Source organism: Struthio camelus, chromosome 11, assembly GCF_040807025.1.
Source record: "Struthio camelus isolate bStrCam1 chromosome 11, bStrCam1.hap1, whole genome shotgun sequence".
NCBI lineage: Eukaryota > Metazoa > Chordata > Aves > Struthioniformes > Struthionidae > Struthio > Struthio camelus.
Window position 1 is genome coordinate 11852237 of NC_090952.1, and position 27034 is coordinate 11879270.

A 27034-nucleotide genomic window follows, 5' to 3' on the forward strand; every position below is an offset into this window, starting at 1 on the left:
CATTCAAGTAAAATTAAATAAATTCATGAACCACAGTTTCTGTCAAGACAAGCCAGCGTATATTTTTCTACCAGAACCACGGCTGCCGACAGCCTTCCAGCGCGCAGCTTCGCTGTCAGAAAGGCAGGTGTGAGCTCTCAGAAGTCCTTTGAGAGTCTCCCCCGGTACAACCTCACAGCTTGTCTTGTTACTTTTTCTGCAGCTCTTTCCCAGCTCTGACTGAACCATAACAGCGTTCGTGGAGAGTTCGCATTTCTTTGGATAACGGAACAACACCAGCACGACACAAAGCCGCGGACAGCTCACAGCTGCTATTTTTGCTTCCAAGTTTTTTTGTTTTTTAAGTGCTAAGCTCCAGCCCAGCACAAACCCGTTTATGTTAAACCCGCAAGAAAAGCGGTGTGATGACACTAAATAATTATAACTTTTCTTTATACCGAATGAGCGCACAAAAAGAAAGGCCTCCATTTCCCAGACAAGCTAACAGACAAAGGCCTCAAACGCGGGAGGGGGCCCGCGGCCGACCCCCCGGGCGCCCCTCGCCCTCAGCGCTGATTAGCGGCAGCCTCGTCCCGAAGTACCTCAGCGGGAAGCCACCGCGACAAGCGCAGAAAGGACCTCGGCCTCCCGCTCTGCCGCCGGGGCCGCGGCGGGGACCGCAGGGACCGGCTCGGCGCCCGCCGCCACCGGCAGCGCCGCCTCAGGGGGCGGCGGGGGAGGCGCAGGCCGCGTCGGCGGCGCTACGGGGGCTGGCGAGGGCCAAGCCGCGCCCCCGCCCCTCCCGCTGCCGCCACGCGGAGGGCCGAGGCCACGCCCCCTTCCGCACGACGCACCCCACGCCGGCGCGCTAGGGGGTAACGAGCGCGCTCGTCACCGGCTGCCGGCAACCATGATTACTTCCGGTAGGTCAGAGGGTAGCGGAAAGGAGCGGGGGGGGGGGAGGAGGAGGCGGCCTCGCCGCGGCCGCCGGCGGCAGCAGGGCGCGCGGGGAGGGCGCGCGGGGAGGGCGGCTCGGCTCGGCGCGGGTCGGCGGGGCGGGGCGGGGCGGGGCGGGGCCTGCCGCCGCCGCTGCCGCCGCCGCGGGGTCCCCGGCCGCGCTTCCGGGCGGCCGCGCCCCAGCATGCCCGGCGACCGGATGTGCCGCCATCTTTAGGCTCCCTCTCCGCCTTGTATTGACAATAACAAGCCCGGGCCGGGCCGTCCCCGCCGGAGCGCGAGCGGCCAGAGCGGCGCGGGGCCGGCGCGGGCGGGCCCGGGGCTGGAGGCGAGGCGGGCGGCGGCAGCCGCGCTCGGCCCTGCCCGCTGCTGCTCGGCGGAGACGCGGCGGCCGGAGGCGGCGGGGAGCGGGCGGGGGAGCGGCGGCGGCGGCGGCGGGGAGACGCCGGCCCTGGAGAGAAGAGCGGCCGGGAGCTGGGCGGCGGAGAGAGGCGGGAACGGAGCCGCTCCCCGAGACAGGCGCCAGCGCTGAGACAAACCGCGAGAAGAAACACAGTAACACGGAAAAGGGGGAGAGGGGAGATAAAGCGATTCCTCCGCCGAAGAAGAGAGCAGAGGAGAGGGAGCGCGGAGAGGCTCCGCTGATAAAAGGAGGAGAGAGAAAGGAGTGGAAAGACTCCCCCGGGAGACAGCAAACAGAGACTCACTCTCTCTCCCTTCGTCACACCACCAGGATTTGATGCCCCTCAGCCTGTTCACTTCTGTGTGTTCATGTTTCCCACAGGTTTCTCTTCCCCCAACCCCCCAGCAGCAGCTCAGGAGGTCAGACCTGCCACTGATGGTAATAGCAGCAGCAGCAGCAGCTCCTCCTGCAAGAAGAGAAAGTTAAATAACAGCAGCAACAACTCTGAGAGAGAAGAATTTGATTCCATTTCCTCCTGCTCCTCTTCTCCTTCCAAAAACAACTCCTCATCTTCCTCCGTCATCACCACGTCCTCCTGCTCCTCCTCAGGGGTTGCCTCCTCCAACCATCACCTCCAGAAGAAGCTGCGCTTTGAGGACTCCTTGGATTTTATTGGACTCGATGTGAAGATGGCCGAAGAGTCATCTTCCTCCTCCTCTCCTGCTGCCTCTTCTCAACAGCAGCACCAACAACAGCTCAAAAATAAAAGCCTTTTAATTTCTTCAGTGGCTGTGGGGCATCATGCAAATGGCCTGACCAAAGCTGCCTCCTCTACTGTTTCCAGTTTTGCCAACAGTAAACCTGGTTCTGCGAAGAAACTAGTGATCAAGAACTTTAAAGGTAACAGGCCATAATTTGTCACAACCTGTGAGGAGCTGGCGCTCGACTTTGTGTTCTGTTTTCAACATTAAAAGCGGTTGGCTTTCATATAGGTCCAGGTTTTACAGGAAATGATTTTCTGTGGTAAACATTTCTGTTTGTATGTAAAGGGGGAAATGATGTGTTATGATGCATACTTGCCCAGTCCTGTGCCTGTCTTGACTACTACAATGTGTTGCTTGGAATTGTTTTTCACTATTTTCACTCTTACCTGTTGAGGAGAAGACCTTAACTTGTAAGTTAAATGAAATATTTTACTACGTAAGTGTGTAAACCACCTTTATTCGAACTTGTAGTTTGACATTGCTTTCCTATAATTCTGATTCAGGGCGCAGTGTATAGTTTAGCCCGGTTTATGGTAGGTCTTCCCAGAAGGTTGTGGGGCAGGGGTTTTTTTTGTTTGGGGGGGGGGGGGGGAACAGAGTTGTATGTCTTGCCCCGTCTGTTTTGTCTGACTATAGGTTAATCTGTCTGTGCTTAGTTTAAATATTGAAACTAAGGTGATTATGAGGCTATTATGGCGGATTTCCTTTCCACTTCTCCTGCTTGTCTTTAAAGTAGGTAGTTCAGAATTTTGCCAGGTGTTTTTGTCGCAATATCCGTGGTGCAACTTCTACTATTTAACCTTTTTATGGCTTTTTTTTGTTGTTTGTAACCCCTCTCAACAAACAGGTGTTAGATCTGCTAAAGTATCATTAATTGAGATCAACTGAAATGGAGAAATTAAACTTTTTGCTGATGTTGCTTGATGTTCTAGTAAATAAGTTACAAATAGGTGTGGACAAAGAACTTAGTTTCAGGGACCTAAAGTCCTGTGGGTTTGCCTATAAAATGGGTAAATCGGGAGCTTTCCTGGTTTCCTACCTCTTACTATCTTCCATACTGGTCCAGTAGCTTTTTTTCCTGAGTTATGTTTCTTTTCCCCGGTATGTCTGTTTTTTGTCAGGGAGTTGTTATATCTTTTAAAGATTTTAATATTACGAAGATGAAAACTAATATATAAACGTACAGTTGATACAGATGTCCTGTAAAGATATCGCTGAAAGAAGGGCTTATTTTAGCCACTGTAATGTGTTACAGCAATTCATGGTTGCTGGGTAAGCTTTAAGGTCCTCCTGACTCTCAAGAACGTGCTCCCCTCCAATTCCCATGCTCACGTGTCATCGTCACTTAATGAGACTGATTACTTTAAATGTTGCATTGATGATGCATGATAGCGAGGAATAAAGGCCACTCTGCTGCTGCTTGTACTCTTTTATTATCTTTAAGGGAAGTCAGCTCTTCATGTTTAAAATACTTGCTAAATCTCGTGAATTGCATGTTGTCATGATCATCATTGCTTATGAATTGGTATTTGAATCACTTGAAAATCTAGCAACTCTGTGTTTTATTTATTCTCAGATCCCAAGCTGAATATTTTTAATATGCCTTTATCTGTGATAGAAATAACATCCTTTACAACCTGTACAACTTCCTAAAATTCAAAATCCTACTATTTGCTGTTGAGTAGCTCACTTGCTAATTGCTAGTGAAAACAAGCAAGTTTCACTTGTGTTTAACTGTCTCTGCAGATTCTTGTGATGCAAGCGATGTGGGGGTATTGCCAGTATTGTAGAAGAATGCTTGTTTTTGGGGAAAAAGGAAACCCTACTTCGCTTCATTTGTTATTTCTGGAGAAATCATGAGGCTGTAGATTTTTGGTTTCTTAATGTTTAAATAGGTAGAAGTTGATTTTAATACAGTATGAACTCTGGGCCAATTTAACCTATTGGTGGCATGGATGTACGTGTGACTTTCCCCCTAAATTCTCTCCTCCTTCCCTCTATCAGAATAGAGCTATGTGAGCAAAATTTGAGCTATGTGAGCACAAGAGAGGGCTTAACTCTCTTAAAAACCCACTGGCTAAGCCCAAGAGAGACATCACTGAATTAGTTCAAAGTAGGAAGGTTTTCTTGGCAACCATAAAGCCAGTAATATAATTAAGCATTTCCATGTATGTTTCTTAGGGGTTTCCTTCCAAGTGTTTATACAGAGTAGAATTAATAAGCAGTAAACTTAAAATATCGTATACACAACTATGTGTTTTGGAATACTGATTATATTGATATCGCTTTCTTAATCCACCGTGTTCAGCTTTTACGTGACTTTCTCGTTCTTTCAGCTGTGCTGTCGTGATAGTGAAAAAGTGTGACGAAGATGCAGACTGCTGCAAGTCACAGTACTGTGATTTTTTTAACTCATGCCTATGGTTTGGGCTATGGGTGCTGTAAAGTGTACGTGAAACAGGGTGATGTGAAGAGTAACAATGAATATTTACAAGACGTTACTGTTTCAAATGTAAACCAGATACTGCTTTTACACTAATGCTTTTTATTAATTTGTGTATAAGTAAAAAATAAGAGCATCAATCTATACTTTTTTCTTCAAAATAGTATTTTTCATTTCTGTAAAAGGTAAAATGTTCTGCTCTTACTAAATACTTTCTCAAACTCTATATAATTTTTTTTTTTTTTTAAGATAAACCCAAATTGCCTGAAAACTACACAGATGAAACTTGGCAAAAACTGAAAGAAGCTGTAGAAGCTATCCAGAACAGTACTTCAATTAAATACAATTTAGAGGAGCTCTATCAGGTAAGTGTTTTATTTAAAAGTTTTTGTATTTTGCTTAAAAATAGTTTTGAGACAATAAGGTAAACATGACATTTTGCTTGACAGTTGCTGTTCTAGCTGACAAACTTCTCTTGCAACAGGTACTCAGATTTTAAAATTATTGGTAAACGACTTGAAAGACCTGAGGTTGAACTAAGGTTTTTTTTTATTTGCCATAAACATAATCTAAGGTATGGTTTCCCTTGCAACAGCTGACAAAAATTAAATAAGGCAAGGAGCTGTATTCTCTTTAATGCTTTTGTGGTGTGTAGGCGCTAAAGGAGAAGCGTGAAATCCTGAAATGCTCCTATTTAGGTTTAAAAACAAAAAAAGGACAATTTGGATTAAAATGTAATCCTGTGTCTGAAGAAAATCTGCTCATGATTAAGGATCATAAATAATTGCATTCATTTAAAAAACAAAACTCCTTATTTGACTTAAAAGTTAGTAGAACACCATTTTTCTTCCCGAATTGTATTGTTTTGGTTTGATTGTCATTGATTATTAGAGTTCTGTATGTTTTAACAACTGAGAGTCACAATTCATTTATTCCTAATAATAGTGCTGATTGTTTTGCTCTAAATGTTTTCAGAAGTGATCAGGCTTTTGAACTGCATCTCCCAATTTTTTTACAGGCTCCACTTCTGCTTTCTCAGCTTAATTTGTTAGAGAAACACCCACCCACCCCCAGCTTCCTAGCACTTGCCTTTTTTTAGTGGCTTAGTAACAGTGCTGCCTTAGCTAGCTATTAGGAAGTGCTTACTTTTTTTTTAATTGCAGTTTTAAAGCTTTTGTAACCAACTTGTTTGTTGGATTGGTGTCTGTGCATATATATGCTTCTCTTCATCTGTTTTAGTGTCTTGTCTTCCACTGTTCCTTCCTGCTTTGAATAAAAATGTATTTGAATGTGATTGACTTCTATGAAAAGTTGGGAAAAAATCCTGTTTGCACAACATTTGAAGACAGATTTAGGGAAAGACAAATTGCTCTTGACATGGGCCAATTTCCTCTGCCCAGGGCGCTTTTAAGCTTAGGGTATTCTTGTGTAATGTTCAGCTAATTTAAAAATAGCTTCTTCTGAGTTTCTTTTAAACTAATATGTGATATTGTAAAAAAAAAAAAAAAAAAAAAAGTTATTTCTGCAGTAGGTGGTGAAACTAGTAACAAGTTACAATCCGCTGTAGTTGTTTCAAGTAAAAATGACTTGCTCTAAACTGAACAACAGACCAAGTAATTATTAATGCAGTACTGGAAGGATAAACAATATTGGTTAAAGATGCACAGTTTTATTGAAAGCCTTACTTCTGCTTCAAAGTTTTCACTTAAATTTCTGCTCTTTTGCCCCACAACCTAATTTTATTAGTGTTTATGCTCAGAAAATAAAAGATAAGCTTTCTTTTTTAAATCTCCATTTTAACATAGCGATAACTTAGATACATTTCAAGGAAGAAGAAGAATTTCATACTCGATTACATCCTGTTTATTATAAACCTTAAGAAAGTTTTAATTTAAAAATAGTAATAGCAGTCACTAGCGTTTTTAAACGCTAACTGAACTAATGCCGTTTCTGAACAGCTGCTTGGTAAATAGATCTGATTCCAAATATTCCTTGGCAGACACCATTATCCAAGCATAGAGGGGAATAGCAAAAGAATCTGCAAAAGTTCCTGCTACGTACCTCAAAATAAGGTGGTGGTGGTGGTGGTGGTTTTTTTTAACATAGTTAAGCTTCTTGAGTTTTGTTTAACTCTTGTATGTGTCAGTAAAATTCCCATAAGGAAACATTTTGAGACTTGATTTCTTTGTGGGCTCTTAGCTTTTTACTCGTTTTTCTCCTCCTCAACAAGAGAAATAATACATATCTGAGTAGCCAAAGCACTACAGAATTGAAAGCTTTCCACAAGTGCTTGCTTCCTAGAATGATTTTCCTTCCCTTAGTACCAGAAAGTAAAGGTCTTGTAAAGCTCTGGTGCCAGCTCCCTACTTAAAATACATACTTTTTTTTTTTTTAAATCATATTTAAGTACTTCCAGAAAGTTCTGATGTTCTCCTATCAGTGCAATGTTCTTTTTTTGTACTTTCCCCAACACAAAAACACAAATACAGATGCTGCAATTAACAAAACAAAATGTTATTACACGGTGGAAAAGTGACACTTTGCCTTCAGATGTCTTAACCATCCTCAGGGCAGTTTCCCTGATCAGGAACCTTTATTCCACTAATTCAGAATACGATAATTCTGTGAACTACAGCTCCTGAAGTTGTCAGAAATTTTTGATATATTACAATTATCATTTTGTAACATCAGTAATTACACTTGCACACATAACATTTTAGTAGTGTTGTTATGTTCCACAGAGTGAGTTTTACTTTAGTGCTTAGACAATTTATCCTCTACCAAAAAAAAGTAATGTCAGTAGCTCAGGCTGAACTCACAAATTAGAACGTCCACAAAAAATGTTTTAACTTCAGTGAAGATCCAGGAGGCTTGTGCTTGATGTTCATGTGTGTTTTAGTATCTGAGTTTTTGATGTTTAACGTTTTGGAATTTCCGATACACAAATGCAAAAGCACAGCTGTATATAAAAATTACAGAATAAGTGCATATTAACATATGTTAATGAGTACGTGTGTTTTTCCATCTACAGTGCAAAGACTAAATTCTTCTAGGGATTAGAGCAGCATGATTTAAGTAGTACTTGTTTTGAACTATGAAAATGTAGGTAGTTGAGATTGGATGGACTGACCAGAAATTTTTACGTATAAAGTACAGCAAAGTAGTGGTGTCATAGCCTACTAGTTAAAGTGAGACTAACGGGGGTTATGTAGGTGACTAGCAAGTTTTATCCAAAACATTCATCTTTCCAGCTCTGTTGGCTTCTCCCAAATAAGTAAGTGAAAGGAAGAAATCTATTTGTTGCACTTCTTTGAAGGTCTAATCAAACTCTTTAAAATTAGTGTTTTCCATAGACTTTTTCTTTTAAAATCAAAGTAGCATTTATTTCCTGTGGTTTTGCCGCTGTCTCATTTAGAACCTGACCCTATGTACAACAGAAGAATCAAGCTGAGCACTGTCAGTAACATGCTCTGAACGATGAACTGTACAATATGTTTTCATCACATGATTATATTTGTTTGGGATTTCTTAACTGAGGGTTGAATTTGTTGCTATTTCCAAATATTAAGAGCTATATACTTCAGCAGTAATTAAGTTCTGGCTTTCCTAATAATCACCATTCAGAGCTTAAGTACTTAGCTTGTATTTGTGTGTATCAGTATTCAGGCAATGCCCTTTTGGTCTTAACTGGTACGCTTACTCTCTTATTATATCTGTTTGTTTCTGCCAATAAGCTTATGCACGCTTGGTTTTCTCTTGGAGTTTTCTGTTTCTTAACTCCTCTATGTCCCAGAGCCGATATTAGCTGTCGTGCACTTGCTTGACTGTGTTGTTATTTCCACCCCCGGAATCGTTCTTGTTGATATTCTGGGACAAACTGGGGAACACCTTGATTAGATCTTTTGATTGTTACTCTGCTCCACTCTAGTGATGGCTGTTTATTGTTTGCTGATTGTTTCTATATGGACGGCTGGGGGACTTCAGAATAATGGAGTAGATAAGCTATGTAGGCTTCTGGACTACGTTGTTACTGCACGGTTGCCTACGGCTGCTGGGGAATGAACTTGATTTTCCAGTCTACTGTTTCCATGAGTTGGTTGTACTGGCAATTGAAATTTATAAATAAATAAATAAAAGCAGTAGTTGAAAATCAGTTATGTCTCTCTCCAGCTTCAACAGATAAGTTTTACAGAATAATTACATATTGTCTGTTTCTTTCTCACCCATCCACAGAGTTAAGATTGCTAAGGTGCTTTCCAAATCTGGGCAATTGATATCATTTGTGGAAAAAGTCTGAGTTAAGCTTATGGATTCTTTGAACGTTTGCTTGCTTGCTTGATCCCTGTCTAAGACATGTCCCCATTAAACTTTTTGCTTCTTGCTTAAAATCACTTGCGAAGAACAAAGACAGTTCTCCTACTCTGTAATTATGATCTAGAAATAGGACATTTTTCTGTTGTCAGTCTAAACATCTGGAATACAACTCTACTGCTAAAAATTGTTCAGAACTAAAACTGAATTGATTTAGGCAAGGGTTAAGGAATACATATACGTATGTGCGCGCGTGTGCACACACACACACACACACGCTTTTGGGGTTGAGGGGAAGTTTAATCAAGGTAAGGATTGCAAAAGGTGTAACACCAGCAGTGCTTTTCTACCAACGTTAGTGTGGTTTGCAAAGCACAGCAGTTAATAAAATTAAGACCTCAAGTGTCTGCCTTGAAGTATTAAACCCAGCATGCTGCTGAAACATATTAAACTAACATCCTCGTTCTCTGAGAGGCAAATCTTTTAGTTCTTAATTAGATACCAATATTCCAACTGAAATTAATAAGCGCTTAGAGTCTAAGCTGCTCAGGGCATGGCTCTGTTTGTCTCTTATTACTGTATAGTGCCATGTATCTCTCTGGAGTTTTGCGCGCAACTGAGAAGTATGTTAAAATTTTGAGTTAGTAATTTTTCAGTGAGAACCAGAAGAATTCCGTGTCTCTCTTCCCCTTTCTTTGTAAAACCACATGTGAGAATACAAAGAGATTTCTTAGTGTCTGTTTCTCTTTACTTTAGGCTGTTGAAAATCTCTGCTCCTACAAGATTTCTGCAAACTTGTATAAACAATTGAGACAGATCTGTGAAGACCACATTAAAGCACAAATTCACCAATTCAGAGAATATCCTTTTTTAATTGCTGGCAAGCCAGAATGCTTTTCACCTGCCAGTATGTGGTGATAAATTTCTTTCACTAGTTTAGATTACCACTGCTTAGTGTCATAAACTCCCAAATTTTGCATAATTGGGTCTATTTTCATTTTTGCAGTGTTCTCTCTGAGGTCCTGCTAGTTCCTTTGTGTCTGTAACCATTTAACGTTTGTGAGAAAGTTTCATTAGTATTTATAAAAACAGTTTGTCATGTTTTCCTAGAAGCTCAAAAGAGACTGGGCTATAAAATAGCTGTTTGCTGTATCACTTCGGGGTTTTTAGTATGTCGAAGTAACCTTGCGGAGGTAAATGGTCTTGGAAAAAGTGGTCGTGGACAAATTAGTTCCTCTTTTCTGTTTAAAAACTATTAGTGGTCTGAAAGCCTATTATGTGAACATTTTATTTATAAAGTTTGGAGTTGAATCATACTGAAATCATGTTACGTTGGATATTAAAGAGACTCTGTTCGTATTAGAACTATGCTAGAAACTGAGTGCAGGTCAAATTTTGTGGAAAGAATGTCGTTTATCTCTAAACGTGACCTGAAACTGTAGTGTCTGTGTAGTGGTAGACTCTTGCATGTATTGTGGGTTGTTGGTTTTTGAGGTTTGGGGGTATCTTGGGTTTGGAGCGGGGGAGGAGAGACTGGATGAAACACTCGAATTAATTTAGATCCTTTTTAAATAATAGCTCGAATACTTTTGCTGTTATCAGAAAATGCTATTGTGTTAACACCAGGACCCTCATTAAAAATAAAACTAAACATTTTGGAAAAAAACTTAAGTGTTTCTATCTGGTAGTAGGTAAGTTTGTGTACTCTGTTAAATGTCTGCTATTATTTAAAAAAAGAAAAAGTAATGTTGGTTCATTTCACTGCTTACACTACCTAGTAATCATGATTTTCTTAATGATCTCTTCATGGATTCATTGGATAGTGTCCTTTTTCTAAAGAAAATAGACAAATGTTGGCAAGATCACTGCAGACAAATGGTAAGGTTTTTTCTTCTTTTTCTCTTTAAAGAAAATCCATTGCATAGTCCACTCAATGTTTTGCTTATCCCTTTTCCTTTATAGACACGCTGTGCTTCTGAAAGGCTTCTTTGTGAAGCAAAATTGCGTCTAGTTCATTAGAAATCTTGCCTTGAAATACTTGTCTCTAGAGTATTTCTGGACACATTGGTCTGATCTTGGTGGGGGGGGGGTGGAATCTCTTAGCTGTTGCTTCTATGCAAACTTTTTTCCTTTTATAGGTATTATAGAAGGAGCTATTCTCCTCTTATAGAGAAAGATGCTAAATGTTATATTGATCATATCACTGAGATCAGTGGAATATTTTAAACAAATCAAAACTGTCTAACAGAGCACTGCCCAAAACTTGTCAGTGAGTTTGTTGTTGTTGCTGTCGAGCACAAGTTGTGTTGCTCTTCAGTTTCAAGAGTAAAACGATTGTGGTTTTTTTCCTTTTCATAACAGATCATGATTAGAAGTATTTTTTTGTTCTTGGATCGAACTTACGTACTTCAGAATTCAATGCTGCCGTCTATTTGGTAAGGGCAAGAAGAATAACATTGAAGGAGGAATGCTTGAATTATCCTGTACTATCTTGCTGTTGGGCAGGGTTGGTTGGGTTTTTTGGGTGTGTATGTATATATACATATTTGTATATATACATATGTACTCATGTATATATACATATGTACTCATATATATACACACACACATATATATGAAACTTTCTAGTGACCAGTGAATTAGATGATGAATACAGGGCTGCATGTGGCAAAGGGTGATTGTATTTTCAATCTACTTGCCATGAATTGCAGGATTCTTCTAGTATAGCTGTGATTGCAAATTTCAGCTGAGTCGTTATCAACCTCTAGTTTGCACAGTAAAAGAAAGGGCTCCGTTCATCAACTGAAGCACCAGGGTTCGGCTTGCCAGTTATTGGCTTGAACGTACCTAGTTATTGAAAGTTCTTTGAGTATTTTTGAAGAGGAAAAAATACTTAAAATCAGAGCAAGTTATTCCTGTTTGGACTTCAACCCTTCTCTCTCTTTCTAATATTTTAATTATTAGCAAATGTCCTACAGTGCTTTTACCACATAGCATTTGCCCCTTCACTGGGAAGTAAACTATGTGAGTTACTTTGTTTACCACAGACTGAAGGAGTGGTGAATGGAGGGCCTGGCTTTTCTAAAAGTGTCCAGCACCGAACAATTTTGAGTTCATGGAAGGTTTTGACTGGGATGCCCAAAGGAGAGATCCCTGTCTTTCAGTTCACGGAGTTCTTCAAAGCTCCGTCCAAGAGAATTTGATATTTGAAAGTGATGGACAAAAACGAGTATTGTCAAAGAGCTTAAAGATGGAATTGGGATTCAGGATATTATTCTCCATTCCTAGTGTAGGCTGCTGTTCATTCAGTTTCAGTTATCCTGCCAACTAGGTGAAAAATAAAACTGCTGCGAAAATTAGGCGGTTATTTAGGAAAAACGTACGTGTTAGTCTTTAAAATCTGTGGTTTACTGTTGATACTTTGTCAAGGTTTCTTTTAGTGTGCGTGTGTTCGTTCATCCTGTGAGTGATTTGACAGCAGAGGAGTGAGGAGTTTGAGGGATGTGTGTATGTATTGGGTTCTCCATTTGATCTAGATCAAGTGTTGTCAATAAGATCATTTGGGGTTGATTCTTACTTAATTTATTGAAGAGGCGTTATTTTCTTTCTAGGGATATGGGGCTAGAATTATTCAGGACTCATATAATTAGTGACCAGAAGGTTCAGAACAAAACTATCGATGGCATTCTTCTACTGATTGAGAGGGAAAGAAATGGTGAGGCTATTGACAGGAGTTTACTGCGAAGCCTTTTAAGCATGCTTTCTGACTTGCAGGTAAGTAAATTGTTTCATCTGGAAACAAATAAACAGCTTGGATTCATATTTAGAGCTCAGTAAGCTTTACCTGGATTGCCATCATGTTATTTCCATAGATCTATCAAGATTCTTTCGAACATAGATTCTTGGAAGAGACTAACCGTCTGTATGCAGCAGAGGGACAGAGGCTTATGCAGGAACGAGAGGTATTTTGAATGTTTAACAATACTTGTTATGCCTAGTAATGAAACATTCCTCAAGGAAAGGAACTATGCTGCTGCTGTATCCAGAATATTATGCTCACTGAATAGTGCCATATATGAGTGTACTGGGCAATGATATGACTTTTATGTTTTATAGTACTCAGGGAAAGCGAATTCACCTACAGCTGCCTTCATGGTGCTATTACTTTCTGCTTAAAATTGGAGTTGGTGCTGCTGTCAAACCAGTATTTCCAATATATTTTTTCCCTCCTTTTTTTTTTTTTTTTTTTTTTTTTTTAAACATACAAAACTGCTTTGACATTTTCAGGTTCCAGAATATCTTCATCATGTCAACAAGCGCTTGGAAGAAGAAGCAGATAGGATAATCACTTATTTAGATCAGAGCACGCAGTAAGTGCAATCTCTCATTGTTTTGTATCTTTAACTGTTTGGCTCTGTTTCTGTTGGGGGCCACCTACTAGCTGCAATTTATTTCAGTTATTGGTTGATTGACCATCAAATGCTTCTTTCCCACAGTTCCCTGATAATAGTAAAGCACCGTCTTGCTTCACACAACTTATTCTTATAAGCTTCTACTTCTTTTGACATGAGAGTTGGGCATTTGTTGGAGAAATACAGGTTGCCACCTCCAGTCCAAACATCTCTCTTGCTAAAATGCAAATAATCAGCTGGATCTTTTGCCTACCTGGAAAAGAGAGGACCAGGGATAGAGATTTCTCAAGTAAAAGCCTCTGAATATTTACATAAGACTACTTCTATATTCTTAATAGAGTGTGGGGAAATAATAATGTCAGTCTTCAATCTTTGCTACTTAAAGGTAGGATTTTCTCGAATAGAATCAGGTGGAAGTCATGACTGATAGGGTAGGAGAAATTTCTCCTAATGTAAAGCCACAGCAGTCGTGGCTGAGAGGAGATGCAGGTCAGTAGTGTAACAGCTATTTGAACGAGTGGTAGCAACTTCTTAAAGAGCAGCTACAGAGGATCTCTCTGAGGGGAAAGTGCTTTGTTGCTACCTTCTTACATTTTGATTTCCTTCCTCCTTCAGCTATTAAGAACTTTTGGCTTGGCTAGTGGCTTTCTCCTTCCACACCATCATTAGTGGCCAGCTCTCTGTGTTGTTTTGATATCTCTTGGGTCAGCAAGCTTTTTTGGCTTTTTTTTTTCCTCCTCTCCTTGTTTTCTGTCTCCCAAGACATGAATCTCCTCTCACAAGGCAAGAGAGGGTATATTCCTTGACAAACTTTTTGCCCAATTTCTTCTCTGATGGAATCATTATCCAGCTGCTTAGAGGTCACGTACAGCAGGTTTGATGTGTAAATTAAATCTTTAGTCAGCAAACATTAAAAAGGCTGCTTCCTGGGGAGGAAGAAGTATAAATATGTATGTATTCATTTTAGGTCCTTGGCCACAGATAATTAGAGCCCTCCCAATGCCAAGTGTAGTTAATGTAATCTCAAAAAAGGATTTTAAACTGTCAATAATGGAAAAAGGAAAAGTAATTCTAAACGTTTTTTCTATAGGAAGCCACTAATTGCTACTGTAGAAAAGCAACTTCTAGGTGAACATTTAACAGCCATTCTTCAGAAAGGTAATCTTTCTTCTTTATAGAAATGTTTCTAATTACTGCTTCGGGGCTTTCAATTCCTGTCCTGAAAAGAAAGTGACAGATTCGGGTGCTGGGGGAGGACACAAGCTACATCATTCTTTAAAGCCCTTTGCCACTCAGTTCATGAAATAGCACTGACCATTTTGCAAGAGGGCAAGCGCAATTCTCCTTGTCAGAGGTAAGGAGCCACAATGGTATCTTCAGGTAAATAGCAAAACAAACAAAAAAACTAGAATAAGGGTTTCTGAATTGAATGTGCTAAGTAGCATTTTGAAGAATAGACGTAAGGGAGTGGCCTTTGAATTATGGCTGTACGAGAAAGAGGAAACTTCAATTACTTGCTGCTTATAAAATGCAGCTTGTTTAAAACTTAGTACAATTCAAGCAATGAAGAATGTTACCTCAGCTCTGCAATTGTTTCTGTGGAGTCAAGTGACCCTTTGTTGCTCTAAGGGATAGTCTAGAGATAAATATGAGTGTAGCAAAAATGGAATAATAAGAAAGTGATCAAGTTCTTACAAGCCAGATTCTGAGTGAAACAGCTGTGTGAGCATCTCCATGTAAATCTGTAACAGACTCTTTCTATTTACTGAGAGGGGTGTCAAGTTAGCAAATTTACCCATCTACTTTCTTAGAACCTTGCTATGGAGCATCAAGCCTTCTCTCCCAAAAACTTAAACGTGAAGATATTTCTTGGCTACTTGAACCTCCTTGCCTTTAAAATCTGCAGAGTTTATTTTCTAGCTGGAATTGAGAGTCAGAGCTCTGTCTCGCCAGGGAACGTTCCTTACTGATCAGCAGAGCATAAACTTCTCAAATCTTTAGGGAACACTGAAGTAAAAGTAAGCCACGGTGTTGCGATAAGTCTGCTATGTAAAGTGCATGTAGTCCAAGATATCAGACAGCTGCTAAGGTTTGAGCCAGTTCAGATAGCCATTCTGTGTTTCACTGTTGTCTTTCAGATAAATTAGGTAATTTTCCAAAAAACCTAATTGCTTGATGAAAAAAATACTAGCTTTGAAGAGATTCCTTCCTGTAGTAGTACGCTGTGTTCTCTTTGGATTACTGTATGTTAGTAACTTCTACTGAAATTCTCTCATTTGCAGGTTTAAACCATCTCCTTGATGAAAACCGAATTCAAGACCTGTCTCTTCTGTATCAGTTGTTCAGCCGGGTGAGAGGCGGAGTGCAGGTTCTCTTGCAACACTGGATTGAATACATAAAGGTACTGTTTCTGAGGCTCTTGAACAGGTATCCCTATTTTATTGATGGGATTTACATACAGATATTTAAATCATCTCTAGATACTAGACTGCATTTTTCTAAGCATTAAAGGCTATTTCTTGCTTATAATTATATATTTAATAGGCAGCCTTTGAAACTGTACTGGGTAAGCGACAGTAACTGTTCTAGTAGTATTGAAGAAAGTATTGAATGCCATCAAAACACATCTGAAATTCTTCTCTTGTTTGTAGCTAGTTTTGGGGACAACTAGATTTCTTCCATAGATTTTACTGGTAATGGGAGAACGTTTCTATCACTTCCCTGCTAAAATTTCTTGTCAGAATGTGTGGTGGTTGTTGTGAAGGAGTGCTTTCTAATGTCATAGAGTTAGTATTAGATAAAGTTTACTTCAGTGGGAGCTTTACCTGTGTAAAACCTGAGGATACAGATGTTTTAAAAGGACGTGTTACGCAAGTTTATTTCTTCTGACAAAGGTTCTGAATCTGTTCATTTATTGACAGACTGGTTTTGAATCAAAATGTTAGGTCTAATATTAATCTCTGTTCTCTCTGATTATATAGCAAGTACTTTATAGTGCTTTTATTTCTATTGTATTAGTAGAATAAATGAGACTTTACAAATAAGACTTGATAAAGATAATTTAGGCTTTTAGAAGTCTTGTCACTTAAATTCATTACTTCAGACTGATTGAAGGATGTGTTTTATTTTGCAGGCATTTGGTAGCACCATAGTAATCAATCCAGAAAAAGACAAAACTATGGTCCAAGAACTACTTGATTTTAAAGATAAAGTTGACCATATTATTGATGTTTGCTTTCTCAAGAATGAGAAGTTTGTAAACGCCATGAAAGAAGCATTTGAAACATTCATTAACAAAAGACCAAATAAGCCAGCTGAACTCATCGGTATTTTTCTTCAGTTTCTTCCCATGTGAGAACTGGGGTGGGGGGACAGGCAGGAACAGCTGATGCAGCTTAAATAGATGAGCTACGGTGGAATTAAGTATATTAAGACATTACGCTCAATATAACATCAAACTGTGGGACTGACTGTGCCCTTATTATGCAGATGAATTGTTTGATAGGATACCATTAAACATCATGAATGACCTCTGTTCACCAGTTCACTGGCAGTGCGAAAGAAAAGTAACAAATATTAGCATTAAGGTATTCCAGCAGTTGCCTGGTGCTCAGATGAGATGACACAGGGGAGAATACTTTTAATAATTTGATTTTTCAGGAGCTTACATAATTGTGCTGCTATAAGGGGCTCCAGACAATTATTTATTTTTTTACATATAAAAGCGAAGAGGGATAAGGATACACACTGCACCCATAATCTCTATCGTGTTGTGGGGACAGAGCCTCTGTAGTTTGCAAAGAACATTGTTTACGGATTTGTATATTTTACGCCTGGTGCTCTGTGCTCCTGAATAGCTTAATTGTTTCCCTGCACAGTGCATAACACCTGTTTTGCTCTTTATTGTGGTGCTAGGGGTGTGGAGTAATGCTTTCTGCCCTTCTTTTTTTTAAATGAATTCACTAATTGTAATGTGTTTACCAAACCATTTGAAATTAAAACAAACTGTAACCTTCTGGAGAAATTAGGCAGTTTATTCAAGTTCAATAACTAAGTTTCACTGATTTTTTTATTCTAGATAATGTTTTTTTCACTTTTATTATAATTACGTCAATCTATAACAAAATTGACTTTTTACTTTGACATCATAATATGTACCAGGGTTTGTTTTACATTGGTAAATATCTTTACCACTATGTACATTAATAAAGCTAGGCTACTGTAATCGCTTACCTGAAAGGGGACATTAGGCTGTAGCATTTTTATAATTTTACAGCATCTATGAAAATATATCAAACTAGCTGTGGTGAAACTGATTTGAAGGTGTAACTTCAGGATCCTTTACATTTCCAATGGATCTTATAAATATTAGATTTAAACACAAATAAAAAATTAAATTGCAGTTTCGTTTGATAGTAAGTGTATGTTAAATTTTTTATTCCTTAACTATTTTTAGCTAAATATGTAGATTCAAAGCTTCGTGCAGGCAACAAAGAAGCTACTGATGAAGAACTTGAAAAAATGCTGGATAAAATCATGATCATATTTAGGTTCATATATGGTAAGTGTTATTTTTTTTGTGTGGGTACAGTTGTTTAATCAATAACATAAAGATACTTTGAAATCTTTTTTGCCACCAGACCGCATTTTTAAGCATTCAAACTCTGTAGGGACAGTTTGCTGGTGTTGTGCTTTTTAACTAGCATGTGTGTTAGAATGTCGATAACAAAACCTGACTCATGAGCTATTGAGATCTTAACGTGAAGGTCCTTGTTAGCTTTGCTGAGCTTTGAATTGTGCCCTTTGTAGGCAATATTTGTTTAAAAGTTCCCAAAGATCTTTGTGATCATTGTCAAATCTCATCTCTTACAGGAAAAGATGTGTTTGAGGCGTTTTATAAAAAAGATCTAGCAAAGAGGCTACTAGTTGGGAAAAGTGCATCAGTAGATGCTGAAAAATCGATGCTTTCCAAACTCAAACATGGTAAATACCTATACTTCTTCTAGCTTGCTCTCTTTCTTTTTTAAAAGATTAGTTTAAATGAACTTCCCAGAAGGGCTGTTCATTTTGCCCTGCTCATAAGAGGGCAGAATTCTTTGTGAGAAGTCTTGAATGACTCTGGTATACTTGAGAAGCTTTTAGTTTAGTAATTATAGCAGCAATAGGCAAAAATCAGGAGCTTTAAGCTCACTGTGTCTTGGCCTTTGGAGTAGACTTGAGGTGTTTCTGCAGAAAAAATCAGTGATGTATTCAGAGAACTTGAGAATCACTTTTTCCTCTTGTCGCTTACTCCATATAAGATTTGAAACATGAAACTGCCAGCTAGCGGTCTTCTAGTCTGGTCTTCATTGCTTCATAGTATGGAGTCTGTGTGATATAGAATAAGATTTTTATAACTCGATCTTGATTAACCATCAAGAGACAAGGTTTGCCAGGCAGCTAATTAAAATTAGAATTACAGTCTGAGTGACAAGTTGTCAGTGGAGTCTTAGTATGTTCGAACAGTTTTGTTTGTGTGGAAAAACAGTTGGGCTGCAAAATAGCTGCCACATTAAGCCATATTCCCTCCCCCCCCCCCTTTTTAAATAAACTTATTCTGTGTCTTAATTGGAATTTAGGTCTTTAAGAATATTTGCCGAAATAGCTAAGAATATTTGCCGAAATAGCTTTTTTTGCATCAAAGTGCATTCTGGTATTTAGAATAACTACTCTATGGTGTTGAAAATAAGCAAGATATAACTTTTAGGAATGAAATTTCCTCTCTTGTAGAATGTGGAGCTGCTTTCACCAGCAAACTTGAAGGAATGTTTAAAGATATGGAGCTTTCAAAAGACATAATGATACAATTTAAACAGGTATTGCTGGAAAGCCTGCCATGGCTCCTTCATTTACTTTGTGTTTTGAATGAATTATTCTCAAAAGGCCTAATATGAGGGTGCAGGATGACTTTAATTGTAAATGTTTCTATTGTAATTGAGTTAAATTCCTTTCAAATTACTTTTATTGTCTGTAATGCTCTTTCACTACAGAGAAGAAGGATTTGTAGGTGATTGCTTTCAAAGGGAGCAGACAAAAGCCCAATGAGGAAAACGGCTCCTACTGAAAATCAGTGGGAATTGATTAATTCCTGTCTGTACCTTTGGAAAATTTTACTGAATTTATTAATAGTTTTCCTGAACAACAAAGTAGAAAACCTGGAACAAGGAGCTGCTTCTTTTAATAATAGCGTGAAGGTATTAAAAGAAGAATTATAAATTCATGAAACATTTTTAACACTACTGTATTTCAATGGAACTGGCTCCTAAGTTCAGTGGTTTAGTCAACCAGGGATGCCAGGAGAATACTTCTGCCCATTAGTTTTGACGATTCCTTAATATTTTGATTACAAGCGAAGTTTAAACTTCCTTTCTTTAATTCACACACCTTATAATTAGGTACATCTTCACATCGACCTGCTAGAACACTTTTTTTGCCGGGGGATTTTCCTCTGAAGTGCCTTTAAGAACATCTGAAAGGCGTTTCCTCTGACCCTAGTTTTCTTCCGTGTAACTTGCTTTTTGGATAGCAAAGACATCATAAGATCGTTTACTTTCTGTGCAGGTCACACTCAATACCTGTTTTTACTAGCTTTTCAGCTGTACCTGAAGTAAATTTAACAAACGTTGCTTTATTGCAATTTGCTTGCTTCTTTCTGCAGTATATGCAAAATCAGAACGTACCCGGAAACATTGAACTAACAGTGAATATACTGACTATGGGTTACTGGCCTACCTATGTGCCTATGGAGGTCCACTTGCCCCCAGAGGTAATGACTACACACATAGTATATCCAGTGTTTGCATATCAGTAATGCATCTTGATATCAACCAGCAACTTTTAAATATGCATACAATCTTTAGGAAGTATCTCTTTAAATAAAGCTTGCTCCCTTTTTTGTATTTCCCTTTATTTTTCTAAGCCTTTATTTAAGGCTCATTTGATCATGAGAGAGGGAGGTATGCTTTTAAAGTGGAATTTGTTTTGTTTTTAGATGGTAAAACTGCAGGAGATTTTCAAGACCTTTTATTTAGGAAAACACAGTGGTAGGAAACTTCAGTGGCAGTCAACACTAGGACACTGTGTACTAAAAGCAGAATTTAAAGAGGTGAGTGTCTTGTTTCCCTTTTATTCCTGTTACTTTGTCAGTTCTAAGTTTCTGGGTGGTACCTTAGGGATATATAGGAAAGCTTTTTTTGCTGTCATGAAAAACTTAGCACTGTTTTTGCGTTTACTCTTAACATATGACTTCTTGCTATCATCTCTGGATATGGTAGTTTCTGAAATAGATGTGTTAAGGTGTAAGGAAGAAGCATTTGATTTCTGTATTAAGGGAGAAAAAAGTCGTTAGTTACTGCTTGGGGAAAATATCATGTGGTTTGGTTCCGTATTACAAATGACACTACTTTTTTTTTTTTTTTTTTAAATACTGAAAATTGGACTTTGTTCCGTAGAGCACTTTGCTTCATTTGACAATATTAAGCATGTTTACTATAGGCTCTTCACTACTAAAATAAATAAAAGTTTTGGATTGCACAAGAATATAACTGTTTTTAGAGGGTTTCCAATTACTCCCCTTCAATATTTCTTCATTGGCACGAGTATATTTCAAGAAAAAAATCTCTTACTTACCTGTTCTATTTTTCAGAAAAACGTTAATGATAGAACAAGTATTATCAAACCTGGTTATTTCAAAGATCCTTTAGTTCCTAATACTGTGTTTTTAAACTAATGCTTGTTTTAATCTTTGGATTAAAGCTGTTTCAAACTGTAGTTCTAAACACTTAATGGCTTTGGGATTTTTTTTGAGTATGTTGATGCATATCTTAGTGAGTTTTGTCAGTGGATGTGATATTCTAACCTTCTGAGCGTTTATTCTGCGTTTCACAGTTAACACAAGATAACCAGTTCCTCTTATTCTTTCATATTCCCAAATGAATAAAATAGCAGTCACTTTCTCTAAGTGACCTTCCCCCCCCCCGCCCCCCCCCCACAATTAGCTTCCTTGATGTCTGTTTACTTTCTCTGTGACAGGGCAAAAAAGAGCTTCAGGTCTCCTTGTTCCAGACACTGGTGCTGCTCATGTTTAATGAAGGAGAGGAGTTCAGTTTAGAGGAGATAAAGCAAGCCACTGGGATAGGTTGGTATTGAAAACAGCTGACTACTTTCAAATACTCTTGACTTGAAATACTAAACAACTTGTTTCTGCTTTAGAGGATGGAGAGCTGAGAAGAACACTTCAATCTCTGGCTTGTGGCAAAGCCAGAGTACTGACTAAAAGCCCCAAAGGCAAAGATGTGGAAGACGGTGATAAATTCACATGCAATGATGACTTTAGACATAAGCTTTTCAGGATAAAGATCAACCAAATTCAAATGAAAGAAACGGTATATTCTTTTTAATCTTTCAGTTTCTAGAACCTTGGGTCAAGTCTCTGTTGCCTACTCATTTACAAATTTTTTTTTCCCCCCTCTCTCTCTCCTCTCAGCTGTAACATGTATATTGGTATCTTTGTAAAGGATACTTTGGATGATAGCACAGACATAACAGAGGGGGATTTAAATGTGAGCTGCCATACTAACTTAGATTCCAGTGATCCTAGATATCTCTAAGTAGTAAATGTTGTTCTGATGCTTGATCGTTATGTGGAGCTTTACTAAATGGTTTGTAAACATAGGAACAAGTTCGAATGAGTTTTCCCTTAATATTTTGCAGAGATGATATCTGCAGCAATTGTTAATCTATGAACAGCCATCCAGTGTAAAATCTGTGCAAAGATTTTAATTCCTTGCACAACTTTTTAAATAGATAACAGGTCTTCATACTTGTGAAGAATTTACATCAAATATTTGACAATTTAAAAAATCTTAGTATCCGACACTAAGAACGTTTCTGTCTTCGAGAAACAAAAATTGATTTGACAGTTCTGGTTTTTCTCCTAAAAACTTTTCTAAACGAATCCTCCAGGTAGAGGAACAGGCAAGCACTACAGAGAGAGTATTCCAGGACCGGCAATATCAGATTGATGCTGCAATTGTACGAATCATGAAGATGCGCAAGACATTGAGTCATAACTTGCTTGTGTCGGAGGTTTACAACCAGCTTAAATTCCCAGTAAAGGTGGAGTACGGATTTTTCTTGTTCTAAAAACGTTCTAAAATTGCATCTTTTTAATGTTCCCTTGTCTCTCTCCAGTTAAACAGTGTTTCTGTCCATAACATGAATCTTGTTACTATTAGGAAGGGCAAATATTTCACTTTGAGGAATTTTTAAAAGTGCCAGTTGCATTAATTTATCTGAATGTTATCTCAGGCTTTCAGTAAGTTCATAAAACCTATTACAAAATGTTTTCAGAACTGGGCATCTGTTGTCAGTAGTAGCTGTGAAGCTAACCCTCTTTGTTTATGTGTTGTCTTAAACTGTTCTTGCATTTCGTAAGTGCTCTGGCAATGCCTTCTTCTGGGGCAGGTGGAAATAGTTCAGATAAGCCACACAGAAGTGTTTTTGATTCTGCCTGCTTAGTTGACACTTTTTATAAATGAGTAAACAATACATATACAGTAGTTTTTTGGACAGATTATATTAGTTAACATGAGGAATGAAAATCAGATATTGGTGAGTGTCTCAAATCAAATGCAGCCCATATTTCTAATATAAAATTAAATAGCTTGGTTAGGTGTATAATTGGAAATCGATTTTCAAATAGAAAGTGATGCATGCACCTGTTTGTCTCCAAGATGAAGTATACAGTGCTTTCTATCAGTGGAAATAAAAGGTATTGCTTTTTTATTCTATTTTGTTACCACATTAAATTCCTGCGGGCCTGTACTAAGTACTACATAAGCTGCAGTTGGGCATGTAGGGATTTAACAGGTAACTTAAATGCTTTTTTTCCACTCTTTTAACATGAGGCAGTTTTAATGAAGTCTTTCACCCAACAAAATTATAGTGCACCCAAGCTATTGCAAAATGTACTCACATCAAGATAAAATTGTGTTGGAAAAAAGTCAGAGATAGAAACACGTTGGCAGGTAACACGAATTCCAGTTTTCAAAGTAGCATTCAATTTGAAAAGGAGCACGTATTTTTCAGTGCTGTAAATGGATTATGGTAGTTACAGGTGACAAGCTAATTCTGTAGCTTTCTCTTCAGTCAGTTATACACAGCATTTAAATTGATTCCTGTTTCCTCGGTCATCTTGAACAATGCGGATGTTTGGGTTATATGGAAAGAAAGAATTGAGGATTGTTGCACGCAAAATAGTAACACTGACAATCTGCTTTATTTTACAGCCTGCTGACCTTAAGAAGAGAATAGAATCCTTAATTGACAGGGACTACATGGAAAGAGATAAAGAGAACCCAAATCAATACAACTATATTGCATAAACATATGTTGGCCTTTGTTTTACTGCACACTTGGTGTCATACGCAATTGCCAGTGGATAAACTAGCCTGTTGATCCCGTTAATTGACTTTTTATACTACCGATGACTGAATGAAAGCAGTGTAATGGAAAAATATAGTAGAGTGGACTTCTTTCAGTGGTTAACATGCCCATTTAAAGAGTACTATTTACATTTTAAGAAGAATGCTGTTGAACTCTTTGCATGTTGTTTAGTGAGATGTGCAGAAGGCTGCAAGAAAGTACCTGGTCTTCGTGATTCCATTTGTCTCTGGGTCTGAAGAGGAGTCCCTTGATATATGGCAGATGTCTTTCACACCTTTAAACAGAAACAGAAGGTTAATTAATATAAGAAAATAGCCTTTAAAATGCTTAAACTGCATGCAAACTTTTAATTTACTGTACAGAATGCATTTCAGTTAGCAACATACCATTGGTTTGGTTGATACCCACACTTGGATTTTTCCCTTGAGGGAGGGAAAATGGGGAATAAGCCAAGCTGTGCTTATGATCTAGTGGAATATATTCTTGGACGCGATTAAGACATAATGGTACCAATATAAAATGATGTATAAAGTTTGCAGTGTGGGCATATATGTTATATATACAAACACCATTCTTAAATAACTGCTACAACAAAACAGATTCAGATTTATATTTATATGGCTTGCCTATAAAACTTAGTGTTCACCTTTGGGAATTTTAAGCATAAAACAGCCATAATGGAAAAAGTGACTTTTTTTTTTTTACTAGTCATGGGTAGGAGGCCTTCACCTCTTGGCAGCAATACTCTACAAAAGAGAATCTATGTAAAGATATTTATGAAAAGCCACACTGTTCTTTTGATAAAGCTGTAAGAACAAAAATTGCAAATGGGTTTTAATACTTGTTTTGCTTTGCAACATTCTAAACTTGAACTAACCTCAAGGTTTAGACAGGGCAGCTCTTAATACGACTGCCCTGCTTTGGATTGCTTTAACTTAAAGCTTTAAGAATTCAGCCCTAGATGTGGCAGGCCTCCTAGAACCCAGAAGCCTACCTCTCATATAAGAAAAGATAGTTAAGTATTGCTACGAGGCATCTAGAAGCTATTTCCTTAGATGACCAGAGAGCATTCTTTGCATCTTTATAAAACATGGGAGAATAAGTCACTTGAATGTAGAGCTTTGTTTCAATAGACGGATTTTTATTGCTATAGTAGTGTATGCCAGGAATATATGGGGGGAGGGGAAAAAAGTGTCACCAGAAAAGGTAACTCCTCCACGTAACAGTTCTTCCTTACCCAGCCAAGCTTTAGACCTACCATCAGCTGTGTTGCAGAGCACAATGAAAAACCTCATCCTCTTTCAGGCACTGACAGTCCTGGGGAACACCAGATATTTCTTGAAACAAGATGTTACTTTTGTTTAAAGGCAGTGTAACTTAACTCCTTATCTATAACTTTTATCACTGTGATCCCATATTCAGGGGGGTGTGTGTGAGAGGGGGAGAATGTGTGTGTGTGTATATTTATATATTGTATCTGACACATCCCATCCTTAATGCTTTTTTGATCCACTGTTCAATTCTGTATTTTCTCCAGCTGTGTTTTTCTCCAGTTCTTCTATAGACAGTCCTCAGTTGACAGATGAAGCAGATGTTTTCTTCCTACTAAATTAATTGCTGCCATCCACTACTAATTGTCATATAGCTCGTGATACAATCTGCAGAAAATCTACCTATCCCTTGATGCGATTGCAGCATAATCACTGGTAGCCATCCAGGACCACCCTTGCCTCTGTAGGGAAAATGCTAACAATAGAATTTTTACTAAAAAAAACTTGGACACCTGCTCCTGCAAACGGAGGCAAATCTTTAAGGATTAATTCAAATAGAGATCCATAGGGGAGTAAAGAATGCCTGAAAAAAGCCGCCTGTACTTTGCATTCAATGTTCCTTTTTCTTGTATGTGTTTTGTATCTTTAGCCAATAAACGATTCCTTTTAAAAAGGTGTTTTGGAGAAGGAGCATAAAACTCAACTCTTTAGGAGGCAGGAGATGATGAAAATCAATACTGAACTGGATCCAATCAGTCTATTACAACAAATAATTCAAACACCACCCTGTATTTAAAAACAAACAAACAATTTTTAAAAAGTAAAGTTAAAAAAAAAAAAAAAAGCAAAAGTAAAATCCTCCCTCATTAGACAAGCATTCACTCAAACCAATCAGAAAGATGTGAAGGCTTATTTAATTTTTATCATTCAGTAATTTAAGTGCAAAAACTATAAATATAGGAGATGTCCTCAAATCTCTTCGGACTTCAAGAGCTGAGGCTGACTCTAAGCGATTTGTTGGCAGTCTAGTTAAAGCAACCCAAAGAACGGACTTTGAGAACGTTGGCTAGGCCAAGAAAAGGGGTGAGGGGAGGGAGAGGAGAAGATCTTTTGTTCTTGTATCTTCATGACTTTTCCCCAAGAACTCATTCATCTCTTCTGTTAAGGTCTTGCTCATTCCTGGTTAATGACAGAGCTGCAGCCAAGATTATTGTCCAGCCGTACAACACTGCAACCCTGCTGGGAACATGTGCCTGCCTATTGAGCCATATATATATCTCTATATAAAAAACAAAAAAATAAAAGTGGGCCTGGACCACAACTCATCTGGCTATAACACAGCTTGTCTGTTTGGCCGCTCATTTTTAATCTTGACTTGCATGCAGTTTATAGCACCTGTTCATAAGAAATTGCAGTTTATTCTTAGAAATATATATTTTAGGTTTTTTAAACTTTATACCCATAAATGGACTATTTTTTTGTCTTGGCTGGTTTAAAAAGTGACCATTTTGTTTAAATGCTGTAACTGCAAATGTGTTGTAAACATTGTTTTGTTCTATAGTTTACACAAAGGTGCCAAAGTAAATAGTTAATAAAAAAAAAAATAGCAAATTGTTAAGTTGCTTTAGCTGTGACTCATATTTTGGTCTCTGCTCATTTTTTTTCAGTTAGTCTTTTTGTTTTTTCCTAAACATATCATTTGCCCTAATGCTTTCTTTAAAAAAAAAAAAAAAAAAAAAAGCATCTAAAGAAATGTTCCCACTTTGTTTTTAGTGATTTTTGTATAGTAGGAAGAATATTTTCTTTGAAAAGTTACACTAAAATTGTAAGAGTACAGCAGCATTCAAAAATGTAATATACTTTTTGTATGAGAGTCCTTCAGAGTATGTCTGGAGTGGGGGGGGAGGGAAACTAACCCTGTTACTTTTCAGAAGCCTCTTCACTCGGCTGCCAGAATATAAAATTGTGCTTTTTCACTGCATCAAAAAGTTATAGTTTATGCAGACTTG

The 27034-nt window shown here is 38.3% G+C and overlaps 1 protein-coding gene across 1 annotated transcript; it reads left to right on the forward strand.

Moving 5' to 3' along the window:
• The first annotated feature begins 1559 nt into the window (after positions 1-1559).
• CUL4B (cullin 4B) lies at positions 1560-26665 on the forward strand. Its single transcript, XM_009671975.2, has 20 exons — positions 1560-2239; positions 4796-4911; positions 9614-9717; positions 10666-10735; positions 11219-11292; positions 12469-12631; positions 12730-12819; positions 13145-13227; positions 14360-14427; positions 15552-15670; positions 16403-16595; positions 17726-17830; positions 18142-18252; positions 19039-19124; positions 19967-20074; positions 20300-20413; positions 21340-21445; positions 21520-21692; positions 22273-22425; positions 23598-26665. Exons 1-20 carry the CDS (start codon positions 1708-1710, stop codon positions 23691-23693), a joined length of 2664 nt encoding a protein of 887 aa, XP_009670270.2. The 5' UTR covers positions 1560-1707; the 3' UTR covers positions 23694-26665.
• Positions 26666-27034: the final 369 nt, after the last annotated feature.

Coding starts and splice junctions, on each gene's coding strand:
- CUL4B (XM_009671975.2), top strand. CDS start 1,708: ATGTTTCCCACAGGTTTCTCTTCCCCCAACCCCCCAGCAGCAGCTCAG. Junction 20,075..20,299: donor AGGTCCACTTGCCCCCAGAG/GTAATGACTACA, acceptor TTTTGTTTTTAG/ATGGTAAAACTGCAGGAGAT. Junction 21,446..21,519: donor AAAGCAAGCCACTGGGATAG/GTTGGTATTGAA, acceptor TTTCTGCTTTAG/AGGATGGAGAGCTGAGAAGA.